We start from the raw sequence: 14,393 nt of genomic DNA, 5'->3' as shown, positions 1-14,393 counted from the left end.
ACCAAACCACCAGTGCAGTGGTGACATCCTGTGGGCCCTCACCCTGCTGTGGGTCTGGGTGCCAGGGAACGAGCCCAAGCAACAGAGGAGCTGGGCAAAAAGAAATCCAGAAACCCAGAGGTTCCCAGGGCTGGCCCCACACAGCCCTGCTGTGCTGTCCCTCAGCAGAGCTCCCACAGCTGGGCAGATGTTCCCAGTGCTGTCCATCCCTCAGCCAGCAGCTCCCACAGCTGGGCAGATGTTCCCAGTGCTGTCCCTCAGCCAGCAGCTCTCACAGCTGGGCAGATGTTCCCAATGCTGTCCATCCCTCAGCCAGCAGCTCCCACAGCTGGGCAGATGTTCCCAGTGCTGTCCATCCCTCAGCCAGCAGCTCTCACAGCTGGGCAGATGTTCCCAATGCTGTCCATCCCTCAGCAGAGCTCCCACAGCTGGGCAGATGTTCCCAGTGCTGTCCATCCCTCAGCAGAGCTCCCACAGCTGGGCAGATGTTCCCAGTGCTGTCCATCCCTCAGCAGAGCTCCCACAGCTGGGCAGATGTTCCCAGTGCTGTCCATCCCTCAGCCAGCAGCTCCCACAGCTGGGCAGATGTGCCCAATCCTGTCCCTTCACCCAGCAGCCCTCACAGCTGGGCACATCTGGCCAGCAGTAATCAAGAGTCTCAACCCTGTATTTCCATATCAGGTTGCCAGGACAAAGGTACTTTGATCTCCTTCAATCAATCATCCATTAAAAACCTCAAAACAGCACTCTTGACTTCTAGAACTTCTCTGAGAAGTTTACACTGCTCTCTCATTTCATAGCTGAAGAAAATACCATCGATCTCTTACCTTCCTTCTACTTAGCAGTTCAGCTACTCTGATTTTTATTCAGTGTACAGATCTGTGACCACATTATAAATAAATATTTCTGAAATAAAACCAGACAAGTATTTTGGACACATTAGGTTTCAATGCAATTATCAAAACCAATGCAATAGCACTTACAAAAACCATTACTGAACTCCTGGAGAGAATAATTTTCTTCCATCTTACACTTGCAACCTACAAACTGCAAGTACATCCCTTTTTTCACATGGAAGACAAATAAGAAATGTATTAATCACAGCTGGGACTACAATTTTTTCTGACAGGAAGAACCCTATCCATATATTCCTCCTTACTTCAAGGAACCTCATAATGAAAAAATGTTTGGATACTGAAACACACATTTATATATAGAGTTGCTCTTCTTGCTGAACACTCTCCTATAAAAGTGAACTTTTAAGCTCAGATAAGTGAGTTTTCAGAAGTTATTCTGTGGAACAAAGATGCCATCCAGTGGTGATCCAGACTGATGATTAATGTCTATCTTTCCTTTTTTATCAGAGCACAGTATTTAACAATTTCATATTTCTTGGCATATATTACTATACCTGTCCTAATTGTACTGTTTCAGTAAATATTTCTGGTTTGTACTGAACTAAATTCTGAGTCTCATAAGATGAATCTAACATTCCAACACATGGTATTTTCAAGACAGCATGAGTTCTCAAACTCTCTCCAAACACAAACTGTATCTTATGATAATCCAAGAGTCCAATTCTTCCTCCTACATTCAACCTCTTGTAACAATCTTCCTTCTCCTTTTCCCTCACTATAAAGACTCATGCAACTGCCAAAAAAAATCTTATCTGAAAATAAGCAAGAAAACACCAAGTATTTGCACAGCTATCTGTGAAAGGTTTCAAAGATTTTGTTTAAACAAAGACAAGCCATGATAAAAACCTGGTGGCATTTTCTTTATGAAAAACCTTAACTGCATGATTGCAGTTTTCCTTTCTCATGCACTTTGTCAGACTTGAGCCACTTGAGCTGTCCCAAACTGCCACACTGAATTGATCCCAAATAAGCCAGAAGAATGCACAAAGCAATCAAGACAACATTAGACCATTGACTCCTCTTCCTACAAGGGAATTGTGTGTCATTAGGACAAAGTCCCAACATCCCACAGATCCCAGGGACCACACAATCAGAGATTAACAACAATACATGGCATATAAATGGTGACTAGAAGTTACTGGAAAAGCCACTACTGTATCATATTTTATAATGGCATAGATTCCATTTATACATCAATTATGATGTTTATTCTGACATTCAAGGTATAATTGGAAATGTCTCCCTAATACTGCTTTGTCACACAATTCATTCTCTATGCAGAATCTTCTCTCTGATAAGCAAAAGGGCTGACAGAACAGACCACATTTATGATCAGCATTTTTCTTTATTTTGAAATACATGGAAAAAACACAATCCCCTTATAGCTTGAAATATTCATTTGAAAAAACAAAAACCTCAAGGGCAAGGTTTTTTCACATACCATTTTGAGATGAAAACTTTGAAGTTATCCATTTAACATCCACATTAGTGTTCTACCACTTAAAGGGTGAGCTGCTTTGCTTTTGTTGCTAAACTTTTATTTTTAAAAATGAAAATAAAATACTAGACAAGAGGGGTTTTTTTTTTGGCTATGGCAAGGTAGTCTGAAAACAAATTTATTTCCACATAGAGTCCACCTCAAAATGCAGTCAGATAGCAGAATAAAACACAGGTACTAAGATCAGCTTCACATGATCTCAGAGACTTCACAGAACTGCCTCTGAAAACAAACCCCATCCCACTGTTTTATAAACCTGACACTGCCAGGTTCCAGGTGAGATGTACCTCAGAAACACCATTTCAGAAAGGGAAAGGTTTCTGTGAAAAGGAAGGAGCACTCAAACCACAGCATCATCCCACACACAAGGCATGGATCTGTTCACTTCTGGCCCTGCCCCTGAGCCGTGCTGAGTTTGGAAGGGCTGAGATCACACAAGAGGACAAAGAGCCATCCCCATCCTTGGAGGAGCACAGAGCACACAGGGACCAGGCCCTGATCCAAAGCTGGACCTCCCAACTGAAGAGATTCCATCTCAGCCTCAGGAACAAATGGTTCCACTGGTGCCTGCAATGGGCACCACCTGAACCATGGTGAGAATCCCTTGGGAAGCTGCAGGAGCTGCTGCCACTGAGCTCTGAGGGGAGCAGGGGTGATGAGCACCAGCTGGGGACACTCTGGCACCCTTCAGTGGGATTTTTGCTTCTCTCAGCTCCAGAAACCTTAAGCTTGCCTGTTATGATACACACCCAAGTCTAGACCTCTTCTTGCAAAACAAACAGAATATTACTAAAAATGAAACTCAAATTGCTGTCCTTAGGTATTAACAGAGTTGAAAAGTCAACTAAATGGGTTTGTATGTAGTTCTCCCTGAAAAATACAGCAATAATAAATTTAATACTAAAAAAGTGACCTAAAATTTCACAAGCACAGCTTCACCTTGAAGAACTCTGGGGTTGAGAACTCTGCATCCCACAACAGCTACTGTAACAAACAGTGAATTCATGTGAGCAGTCTCACAGTTCAGTAATAAACGCTGTCCTTAAAGGCATGGCTGCAATCTGCAAAATTCTTAATTGCTAGATCTTTAATGTAATTCCATCTTGTATCTGCTACAGTTCAGAATAGAGGAGAGGAAAAAAAACCCCAAAGAACAATGAAGTTCAAATTTCTGTTTCTAGTGACCAACACTTCGCTCCCAAAAGTGAAAAGTTCAAATAAGTTATTTTAAAGAAAGCAGAATGTAAAATAATGAAACAAATATGCAATAATAAAACACTAAGGGCAAAATAAATTTATACATAACACAACTATTTTTCAAAATTCTTGCTTTGCTTTAGATGCCAGTTTGCCTTCTGGCTAAAAACACATTCTTCACACACGCTGGGAATGTTGAGGAAAACTAGTCAGCATTCAGAGGATTAATACAGATTTCCAGCTCTGTGCCTTTAGGCTTAATAGTCAGACATCTATTTGTCCTCAGGAGAGGTTAGGGGTTGAAATGCAAATATGCAAACAACTGAATTCTTTGTTAAGATATCAGGAAAAAGCTTGATCTTTGCTGCTGTTTAATAAATCCTTGCAATTTTATGGACTTATTTAAATGCAGCTTTGTGTCTTACTATTTTGAAGGAGAAAACAATGTAAGGAAACAAACACATTCATTCTGACTAAAATTTGTTCTCTAGAGGAAAAATGACATACACCCTTGACAGCTTATTTACCAAACTCACTAAAGATTTATTGATTTATCAATCAGTGCCTTGAGCATTTGCTTCTCCCCAAGGGAAAATTAACAATTCCAGCTAACCTAATATATTCTATGTATAAACTAAGTGAATGCAAGAATCAATCCTGGCACAGTTTACAACATCCAGCTAAAAAAATGCTGTCCCTTTTGGTGTATGTAAAATTGAAAGCAATACTAACGAAGAATAAATGCTCATGTTGCTTACAAACATAAAAAATACTTATTAAGACAGTACAATTGAACCCAACAGACATTTTAATTCATTTAAATACTCAGTGGGAGGCAAAAGCATTGGAAAATAAAAAATTGAATGATTTTGCTTCCAGATTAATACTAAGTACTACCACTATTAGTTACAATACTGACATGCCTCAAAGCAGAGATATTTCAAAGAGCTACAAATTCTCTTTTATTTCACCTGCAAAAGCATAAGCCTGAAAATTAATTAGTGATTTGATGATGTCAGAGCAACATAAGAACCCCAGAAGATGAAAATTAAAACCTAGGAATATTTTGTCATTCAATGAAGAAAGAAAATATTTTAACAAAACTAAAATGGTGTTAGCGAGAGCAAAATGCAGTAAACATAAGATTTGCTTTTCACTGCCAAAAGTAAAAATAACCCAAATATATATAAATAGAAGTCTGGAGTATAAAGAACTGGCAGAGCAGCTCAGTGCATCCCTGGTACTGTGCTGAACCTTTTTGCAGCTCCTGATTCCTACAGGGCCCCATAAACCACCCAGCCTCCAGGAGTTGAGGAGGCACAGGAGCTCAGACACAGCCAAGCGTTCCCCTTGAAGCCAGGAGCAACAATTCCCTGCTCAGGGATCCCCCCTGGCCCCAGGACTGCCCCTGCTCCACAGAGCCCTTGTCCTCACACCCAGCACCTTCCCAGCCACACACATTCCACAGCAGCAGCAGCAGAATCCAGTGCAAAACACCAACCACAGATTCTTTCAGATCCTCGTGCACATGAATCCATTCAGCTCAAGTTTTGTTATAATCCACAGAACCTATGTTTTGTTAAATGTTAAAATGTGCATTTAGAGAAAAATCCTCAAGATATGTAATGATCTTCTTTCTTCTTTAAAAATAGAATTAAGTATGAAAATTGCCATCCAATCCCAGGAAAAAAAAGACAGGAATTATTGTAAAAGACTGCCCTCTGGTGTTACACCAATTCTAAATTCTGCTTTATCCTTCAGATCCCCCCCAACCACCCCGCTGCATTTTTTTATTATTATTTTTGCTTTTTTTACCTGAAAGAACCACCTCCAGGGTCATTCAGCTTGTTTTTCTGATTTGCAGAGACCTGAACACCAAAGCCCCCAGGACTTTTACTGGCTTGTATTGTTGGTGCCTTCCCTACTGTGCCTGAAAAACACCAAGCAATGTTATTATGAGCTGTCTTAGACAATTTACATCAAAGAACCTTCTGTCCAGGAACTAAATTTAACTGTCTGTAAATTGCAAACAAAGGAAGTTATTATTTTTAAAGACTATATGCTGAAGAAGAACAATTTAAAATACAAAATTTATATTAGCATTACACTTTGTTCAATATTTACGGAACAGTGAAGATTCCAAAACCAAAACCCATTGGCCATGAACAGCTGTAATATTTATAATGGCTATAAATGTGTTTGCAATTGCCAGTAAACCACTTTTCTGGATAAACTGTATAGAATAAAGAAGGCAAATTTGAAATGTTCTTAACACAAATACTTGAAGTCAGAGTTACTCAGGGTATTAGCTATGCCTTTTATATTTTCTATACAGTAATTGTCCTTTATTGCAGTGGAAAACATGGATTTCAGAATTGAAAATACTGCATGTATTTTAAAATGTTTTGCATATAAAAGATAAAACATTACTGCCAAATTTGACACACACCCCCCATAAAGGTTTCCTCTTGCTTTCTCATCTTGAAAACAATGACTCAAAAATAAATCATGTCTGTATGTAGGCTTTACAGGTCTTGAAGTACAAGTAAAACTGGGCTTTCTAAATGAGCCAAAGTGTGTGGACATTCAGTAAATTAAAGAGATCTAAATTCCTCCCTGCCATGGAACTTGGAGTAGGCCCTCCCTGACTGCCTGAGCACATTTACTTGGGTGACATTGTGGGCTTCCTTATACCCCACCTGTGTTCTGGCATGTGAAAATCACTCAATCTACTTGATTTAAAAGATCTCACCTCTCTCTTGTGTCTCACTCCATTTTATTGAGCACTACAGACTTTTGAGACCTGGAGAAGTTGTGAAGGCTGTTCCTGCACCCCAGGGACTCAGATGCACATAAATGGCATGGTAAGAACCTCAGCAGAGTTACAGGATTTTTATTTCATTAATAGTAAAAATCTGAAACACAACTATCCTAATAAATCCTTTTAAGAATATTTTTGGCTAACACAAAGTTGCTAGCTTTGACTGAGTCCTGCATCACTTTTTTTTTTTTTGTAATTTTGAAGTCTTCATCAACTCCAACATATGATCTTAAAGAGAAAATAATTTGATATAGTTTGTTGAGCTCTCCATCTGTATAAATAAACTGTAATGTGGACTCTCAACATTAGCAAATACAAAACCAGATTTAGGACTTCAGGCTCAAGCCTGGGGAATAAAAATATTTTGTCATCAGAATATTCAAGGTCCATGAGATGTCACAGACAGCATTAGTTCACAGACCAGGCAATTCATTTATCTATTTCAGATGAACTAATGGAATGGGTTTCTACTCAGAGAACTGGAAGGAAAGAAAAAATACAATAATAAAAAATTAGCAGACTTCTGCTTTGTACAATTAAGATCTAGAAGATTAAAAATGTGTTAACCTTGAAAATTATTGCAAAGGCAAATTTAAAGTAACAAAATCACTCCTCCAGAATTAATATATTTCTTTGGAATCAGTGTCAATGCTTTGTTTTATACTTTTGATCAAAAAATACCCCCAAAACATGTATATCCATATGGATATGGAAGAATTAAGTCTCACATTCACCCCATGTAATTCCACTCAATGGATCAGGCAAAGTGAATGTAAGAACTGGGATGACATTTGAGTTTCCTGGTTTAAATAAATCACAACTGTGCATGACTAAGGGTTAGACATAAAATATGACTACAACATCCATTTTTATTACGGGCAGAACATATTTGAAAATTAAAATCACCTGTGGGCCTAGATATTTCATGGGATTGGTAATGTCATACAGAGTCTTTCACCACTGCATCCTTGCTGCAAATTTTAATTAGCACAATCTAGAAAAATAAGCCCAAATTTAGGAGCTATAAATTCCTAGCTGTATTTCAGCACTGGTTAAATAGCTGCAACAAATATTCTAGTTAATTATTTTATTATTTGGCTCAATTCCTCCATCCAATCCCTAAGATGGAATTCACTTAATTATTATCCTGGTAGTGTTTTGGTAAAGGAGTGTGGATTTTTCATGCAGTAATAATGGTGTTACTTCCACTGGTGTGGAAGTAATTTTATTTATATAAAGGTCCTTAAAGCATGCCAGTTTTATCTAAACTACTGTTTTAAGAAGCATTACAGTCTGTGACAAAAATGCAGCACTGTGTGGAGGTCAGCTCAGCTCTCAGGTAACTACCCTTACCAAGCCACACTCCACAAAATTATGCTATCAGAATTTTTATTGAGATGATGTCCTATTCCAGTATATTGGCTCCTTCTGCAGGAATACCTGGGTCAGTATAAAATATCATTACACAGTTTACAGTAAAAGGTTTTAACAATATATCACAATGATGTACTCTTGGCAGTGCTGCCAGCACACAGGCAGCCTGCTCCCTGGGCTGCAGGATGAGTGGTTTTTATACTGGGATGTTTTCTAAATGCCTATTCTTGACTGCTTTGTCTGTGTAAATAATAAAAACCATATACTGGAGGGCTTAACCAAACCTGTGAATTTGAATAAGTTCACCAGAAAGTAGGACCTTGCATAATTGGCTTTTACAAAACCATCTGCCATAAGACAAACTGCCAGTTAAGTTGCACTGCACTGGCTGATCAAGGGCTATCAAGAATAAACTCACATTCTGAACCTGCTGTTTAAAAGACAGATGCCAGTATCATGCAGTGAAATTCTCAGTACACTGTTGACATTCACAACTTGGAGACTGAACAAGCAAAGAAATGAAATCTGCCTTCACTCTCAAACACATTAGTCAGAAGTGAAGGCTCATGCTATAAGATGCATGGACATGTTATAAACTCAGGACATGAGTATCAGGGCTATCAAACAAACACATTTTATGGTGAGTAACTGTATTCCTTCCTAACAGCCTACAGGGTTACAGTGACAGCTTGGTCTTTGTGTCCATTCAACCTTTGGATTCCCCTAGGAGAGCAGAGCAAGTGAAACATCAACCGCTGTTAAACATTTTTGATGCTTTTTTTCCCAAGGAGAATAGAAACAACCAAGCAATGAAGTCAAGTAAGCAGCAATAGCTTTTATGTGCATTTGAACTAGTCTGAGTCCTGAGTCAGCACCTGAAGATGACAAGCTCTGTATTGCATTACAAACCCTCACTCTGTAAATGCCCACATCCAGTAAGAAACTCTCACACATATTCAGGAAAAATAAAACCCCAGCCTAAGGGATTCAGTGGCAGAAAGAAACAAATGGGTATTTATTAGGAAGCAAGGAGGTTTCAAGAATCCTCTTAGGAAGTGGGAAGTATCAGCCAGACATGAACCCACCTGTGCACACAGATGAGGAAGGTGTGCACAAACCACACGCTGTGGCTCATCACGACATGTCAGGTTGCTGCAGCCAATCTCTGACCCTACCAAAAACTAAACATACTGACAGGGGTCAGAGAAAACCAACCTGAGGCTTGAGAAATTCTCTAGGGCTCCCACCTTGACCTCTGTAGCTGCAGAGATGGGAATTACCATGTTCTGCTTCAGGAGTATGAATTAGAAGGAGGATGATTAAATTGAGGCATCCACTAGGCTTCAGGAAAATAAAGAAGTTTTTTTTTTGGCCCAGAGTTACAGTTTAGGACAGTGAGAGCCAAGTTCCTGACCTGGTTTAGAACTTTCCATGAAAAATTGCTAAGTGAGGAGCTAAACATCAGAGTTTAGTCCTAAGGTTGTTTCAAAACATTTCACTTTGTTGGCCCAAAACACCTTGAAACTGCACATGAAAACATGCACTTTTCAGCCAGCTTAAGTAAAAATAAATGTCAACAATGTTGCCAATGTCAACACTGTACAATTTTCCATGCTTCTCGTTTGTAATTACAACAAAATTCATACAAAGGTAACAATCTCACTAAAACATTGAAACCCATACCTTGTGGTCTAATGGTCTGAGTTATTACCACTGGCATCCTAATCTGGGTAGTCTGGCAAGCAGGGGCTCGTTTCACAGTTTGAGCAGATGTTGACTGGATAATCTGCTATTATTAAAGAAAAGTATACTTGTATTATACTCCTTATACACAAACACACGCAAGGAAAATACACTGATACCTGTCATCACCAAGATAAGCACATGGATCTCTACAAGCACAACCAGCTGCTGACAAAAGTCACATTCATGTAAAGCATGTGGTTGTGTGTGTGTGTATATACCTATTTTGCCGTTATGCTTTAAAAAAATTCAATAATATACAGATGTCATACTTCACAACCTTCACTAAAAATATATTGTAAACTTGTAAGGTTAATATTAATAATTCAGATTTTTGTTTTTAGACATTTTACTAGGAAGAAAAGCAATTTTGTAGAAGAAAATGGTGCAATAATTGTAGCGGTATCCACCTACAAATATCAGGCCTTGCACTAAATATCTACACTTTTTAAAGAAAACATACTAAAAATAAATTATAAAATATTATGGGTTCCAAAGTCAGATATACACAAGATAGCAAACCAAGTTTTGTGGTGATCATATATTATGAATCTTTTAAATGCTAATTTGATAGTATCAAGGTTTCTTACAACTAATTCAGATTCTGAAATTCTTCCTTAAAACTAAACCTAGGTTAGGAACTTAAAACTTGACCCATAAACAAATGAAATCAAAAAGAAAACACATGCAAGGGTCATGTTTAATCAACAGCAACACGTTCAACAATAGCAACAAAAATTTTTTAAAAATCAACATTCATATGATCAGGGACAAGGTAAGCACAGATGTAATGAACAGAAGATTCAGAAAGATGTGTGGATGCTGCAGAGCTGTAAGAAACCCCATAAATAAACTCTGAGAATAAACCACTGGCAAACAGCTACTTGATATTTGAGGAAGGTTCCAACCACAACCCTGGTGCTGCTCACAGTCACAACTGAGTGCCCCTCCCTCCCTGGGATGCAGCATTCCCTCCTGGAGGCAGCACCACTCCCACAGGGAGCTCCTAAACCACTGCAGCAAATGCCAAAGCTCTGCCTGCACAGCAACCTCTGAGAAAAGGGAAGGACAAACATCTGCAAATGGGACGTGACAGCAGGATGAGCAATGGGGAATTTCAGCCAGGGCTCCAAAACTGCAAGGGAGACAGGTAAAAACTACAAACAGGACAAGAGTAATGAGGGATCTCTGATGAATTCTGGAGAAAAAACAAATTGGGCCATTCTGAAGTTACAAAACTGCATTTTGTACATCCTAAAATACAGAGAAAAGTTATAATAAGCCTGTGGATGTAGAAGTATTAGCAATAACCACCCTGCAGAAAGAGAAGAGGGAAAGAAGATTAAGGATTCAGCTTCAACTGCAGGAAAATGGAGCAAATATAAATAAATTTACTTGGTCAGGACAGAGAGTGAATAGTCACCTTCAGAGGGGAAAGAATAAAGCAGCTACCAGGCTTAAAAACAGGAAAGAAACAGAGTTGATCAGTGAAAATAACAGGAAAAAAGTTGAATTAAACTGCATTTGATGCACAGGAAACATGAACAAGTGTGATTTTGGTAAAAAGAATCCATGTTAAGAAAACATATATTGGTATGGAAAAGGAGAATGATGCCACTTTTACAATAATTTATTGGATCAGTTTGCAGAGAATAGAGAAGGAAAGCTGCTGTACCTTAATGGAGCAGAAGCCAGGCCACAAAGGGGATGTGTGGGACCTCTGGACAGAATTATTATCTGGCATTACAGAAATCTTCTGCAATTGCATGTTTTTTCTCTCTCTGGGAGGCAACTTCTACAGTTCAGAACCAAGTTCTTTTTCCCTCAATTAATATTTTCATGTGAATACCCTACAAAATGAGCCACTAACATCATTAAAGACAGGACAATATTTAACTATTTAAGATTACATAAATGGCAATGTTTTCTTTACTATCCAATACATTCCAGAAACTGTCTTTTGGCAAGTACTGTACTAGGTCTTCAGTGTATGTACAAACACTGAAAGTCTAGAAAATTATTGAGAAACAAACTTTTCCAAGAGGCAGAGACCAAAATCATCATCTTAAACTCCATAAAGAAACCAACCAGCAACAGGCTGGTTTCTCTCAAAACTCTCTCAAAAGAACAAGTGCACCAGAGCATCTGACACTAAATCCCAGCTTCTATACTGGAGTTTTAAGAAACATGCAATCTCCAGATCTGGAGGTCATTAAGGAATTAAAATTAGCAATTTACTAATTGTAAAGCAGAGAATGTAACTTCTTTGCTGGCAAACTAGGGACATAGTACAAATCAATGAATCAGAGGATCCTGCATTAAAATTTGTAACTACCTAAGCCACGCTTCATCAATTAAGACAATTCAAACTGTTCTAATCTCCTTGTCTGTTTTCCCAACATCATAAACATTACTATTAAGTCCTTAGCTTGACCTCACAGTTGCAGACAATGAACAAGTGTACCAGCAAGATGGTCTGGGAGATGATTAACTTAAATTATTTCATATTCTTCACAGATTAAAACCATGCACAACACGTGTAGCCCAGGTCAGGTTATCTCTCCATACTCTGAATCAAAGCTGAATGCCACTGATGAGTGAAAGCACTGACCCAGACTGAGAAAGCAGACACAGATTTTAGGACACTGAGGTTAGCAGGGACATTACTCCTGCCCTCAGAAAAGATCTCAGTGCTGCTGGAAGCACCTTTGGGAAGATGAGGAGAGGACGGAGTCAGACTCCCCGTGATGTGCAGAGCAGAAGGATGTAGCACTAAAGGCACAAGCTGGAATACAGGAGATTCCAATATAATAGAAGAAAAAAAAAAAGACCACCATGAGGGTGGGGCAAGCTCTGAACATGCTGCCCCAAGAGGGCTGTGCAATTTCTTCTTGAAGGCACTCAAAACATGACTGGCCACATGGGAGACATTCTAATGTGTGAGCAGGAGGCTGCACAAGCCACCTCCAGGAGTCTCTGCAAACCTTTCACACTGTGTCCATAAACACATCATCCCTTGATTTTATTAAAGTGCTGAGTCACAAAAGGTAAAGAGACAGAATACTAAAGTCTTCAGAGCATACAGGAACTGTCCATCATTCCACCTCCCCTAAAAAGGGAAGCATTTTAATTATGTACACCTCTGAAGACAGCAAGCACAACAAGAGAAAACAAAGGCACAGAAAATAGAAAAGACAGAATGTGATTTAGTCATTGCCTGGATTTGACAGAATTAGGAAAAAGGTAAAATTATGAGCAAGTACTGTCATATACTAGTTATTCCTCTTCAATTTATCTGTCAGAATTGAAGAATCATGTCCTAGGCTGCTGCACTCTGGAGCTCTTCAAGGAACACACTAAAGCAGCAAAGCCATGGCATTGCTCCTCCAAGTGCAATGTGTGAACAGTTAACTACATTTCTCTTCTATAAAATAACATTTTTCTTGCAAACTAAGACGTACATTTCTCACAATAAAAAGTATTCTCCTTCTTTTTATTTCATCTTTGCTCTTCTCCCCTTGTCACTCTCTCCACTCACCACACTCACTTGGATTCACCATCTGTCTGCTGTGCCGGAGCAGCTCCTCCTGTCACCTCCTGAACACTGCAGACACTACTCTGCCCTTTGCTAGAGCTGACTGGATTTTCACAGGTGAAAAAAGGGATGTTTGTACAAAGGTGCTTCCATAAGGTAGCAGGCTCATGAAGACAAAAAAAAGGAATTTACAACAATCACACCACTGATAACCAGAACAGCAAAAAGGTGACAGCTGAAATATTCTTTTTTTGTTTTCCCTAAGGGTTTTCTTCAAAAAGCATAGATTTGGTAACTGTGAGAATAAAGAAGTGGTTCTCTCTGCTCCTAATCTCACATCAAAAGGTGATGATCATTCCATGACATCTTCTACTGTGTAAGTTACTGCAGGACAGAGAACAAATTACAGAGATGAACACAGAGCAATAATCAACAGCAAAACCAACAAATACAGACTCAGAAAGAATCCAGCCAAAGCACATCAATGTACAAAAGCAGGAAGAGAACAGGAGTTATAAGTCTTTCTCATGCCTGCACAAGAGACAAAACTAAATGAGAGCCACTACCTACAAACCACTGAAAGGAAAATTCCTTTAGGACAGTAAAATTAGAATTCATTGCTAAAGTTTCTGAGGACAAGGATTTTGCAAATCTCCTGGACTAGTGCAGATACACAAGGTTCCAACCTTTATTGACAAGGGCTGCAAAACCAGCCTGGCTCAATTCACAGAAATCACCCTTTGCAGCAAAAGCATCTGAAACAAAAGCTTAAACCTATCAAGTACTGCAATGAAGACAAAAACACAGTAAACAAGAGCAAAGAATGAAAAACAAAAATAGATTTGAAAAATACATCCTTTACCAAGCTTTTTTTTCTCAATTAAGTTAAAAAAAATAATGTGGAAGGAAGAAACAAGACATGCATAAACACATAAAACTCAGAATGGCTGTGGTCTGATATGACATTTATCTTCACTCATGAGTAAACACTTGCTAACTCACTTGTGGCTATGCCACTTGTGATTTATCAGTCTACTCACTCCTGAAGATAAATGTCATATCAAACCTCAGCTATCATGTAATCTGGCAGCATTAACTTACAATGTTCATGCTTTTATGGGCCTAGAATTCATATTTACCATTGCTTATCATGCTGCAGTAGCAGCTACAGTTTTTCAATGGTGCCTCAAAATCTACATAAGCAATTATTTTTCCTCCCAAATAAAAAAAAAATTACTATTTTAATGTTAATATGACAACAACACTACTCCATTGAGTACAGGCTCTCAACAAAGAAATGAAGAACAA

The 14,393-nt window shown here is 38.8% G+C and overlaps 1 protein-coding gene across 1 annotated transcript in view; it reads right to left on the bottom strand.

The window, feature by feature from the left end:
- The window catches only part of LOC134424129 (transcription initiation factor TFIID subunit 4-like), a 154,789-nt gene that overhangs the window by 109,627 nt on the left and 30,769 nt on the right, over positions 1–14,393 (bottom strand). Inside the window, exons 8-9 of the mRNA XM_063167635.1 lie at positions 9,491–9,596; positions 5,428–5,542 (exon numbers count right to left, since the gene is read on the bottom strand). Of these exons, the coding sequence (XP_063023705.1) occupies positions 5,428–5,542; positions 9,491–9,596 (221 nt within the window). The remainder of the gene's footprint in view (positions 1–5,427; positions 5,543–9,490; positions 9,597–14,393) is intronic.

This window comes from Melospiza melodia, chromosome 13 (assembly GCF_035770615.1).
Source record: "Melospiza melodia melodia isolate bMelMel2 chromosome 13, bMelMel2.pri, whole genome shotgun sequence".
Classification (NCBI taxonomy): Eukaryota; Metazoa; Chordata; class Aves; order Passeriformes; family Passerellidae; genus Melospiza; species Melospiza melodia.
The sequence above is the reverse complement of the archived record's forward strand: the minus strand, read 5'-3'. Positions and strand labels throughout refer to the sequence as shown.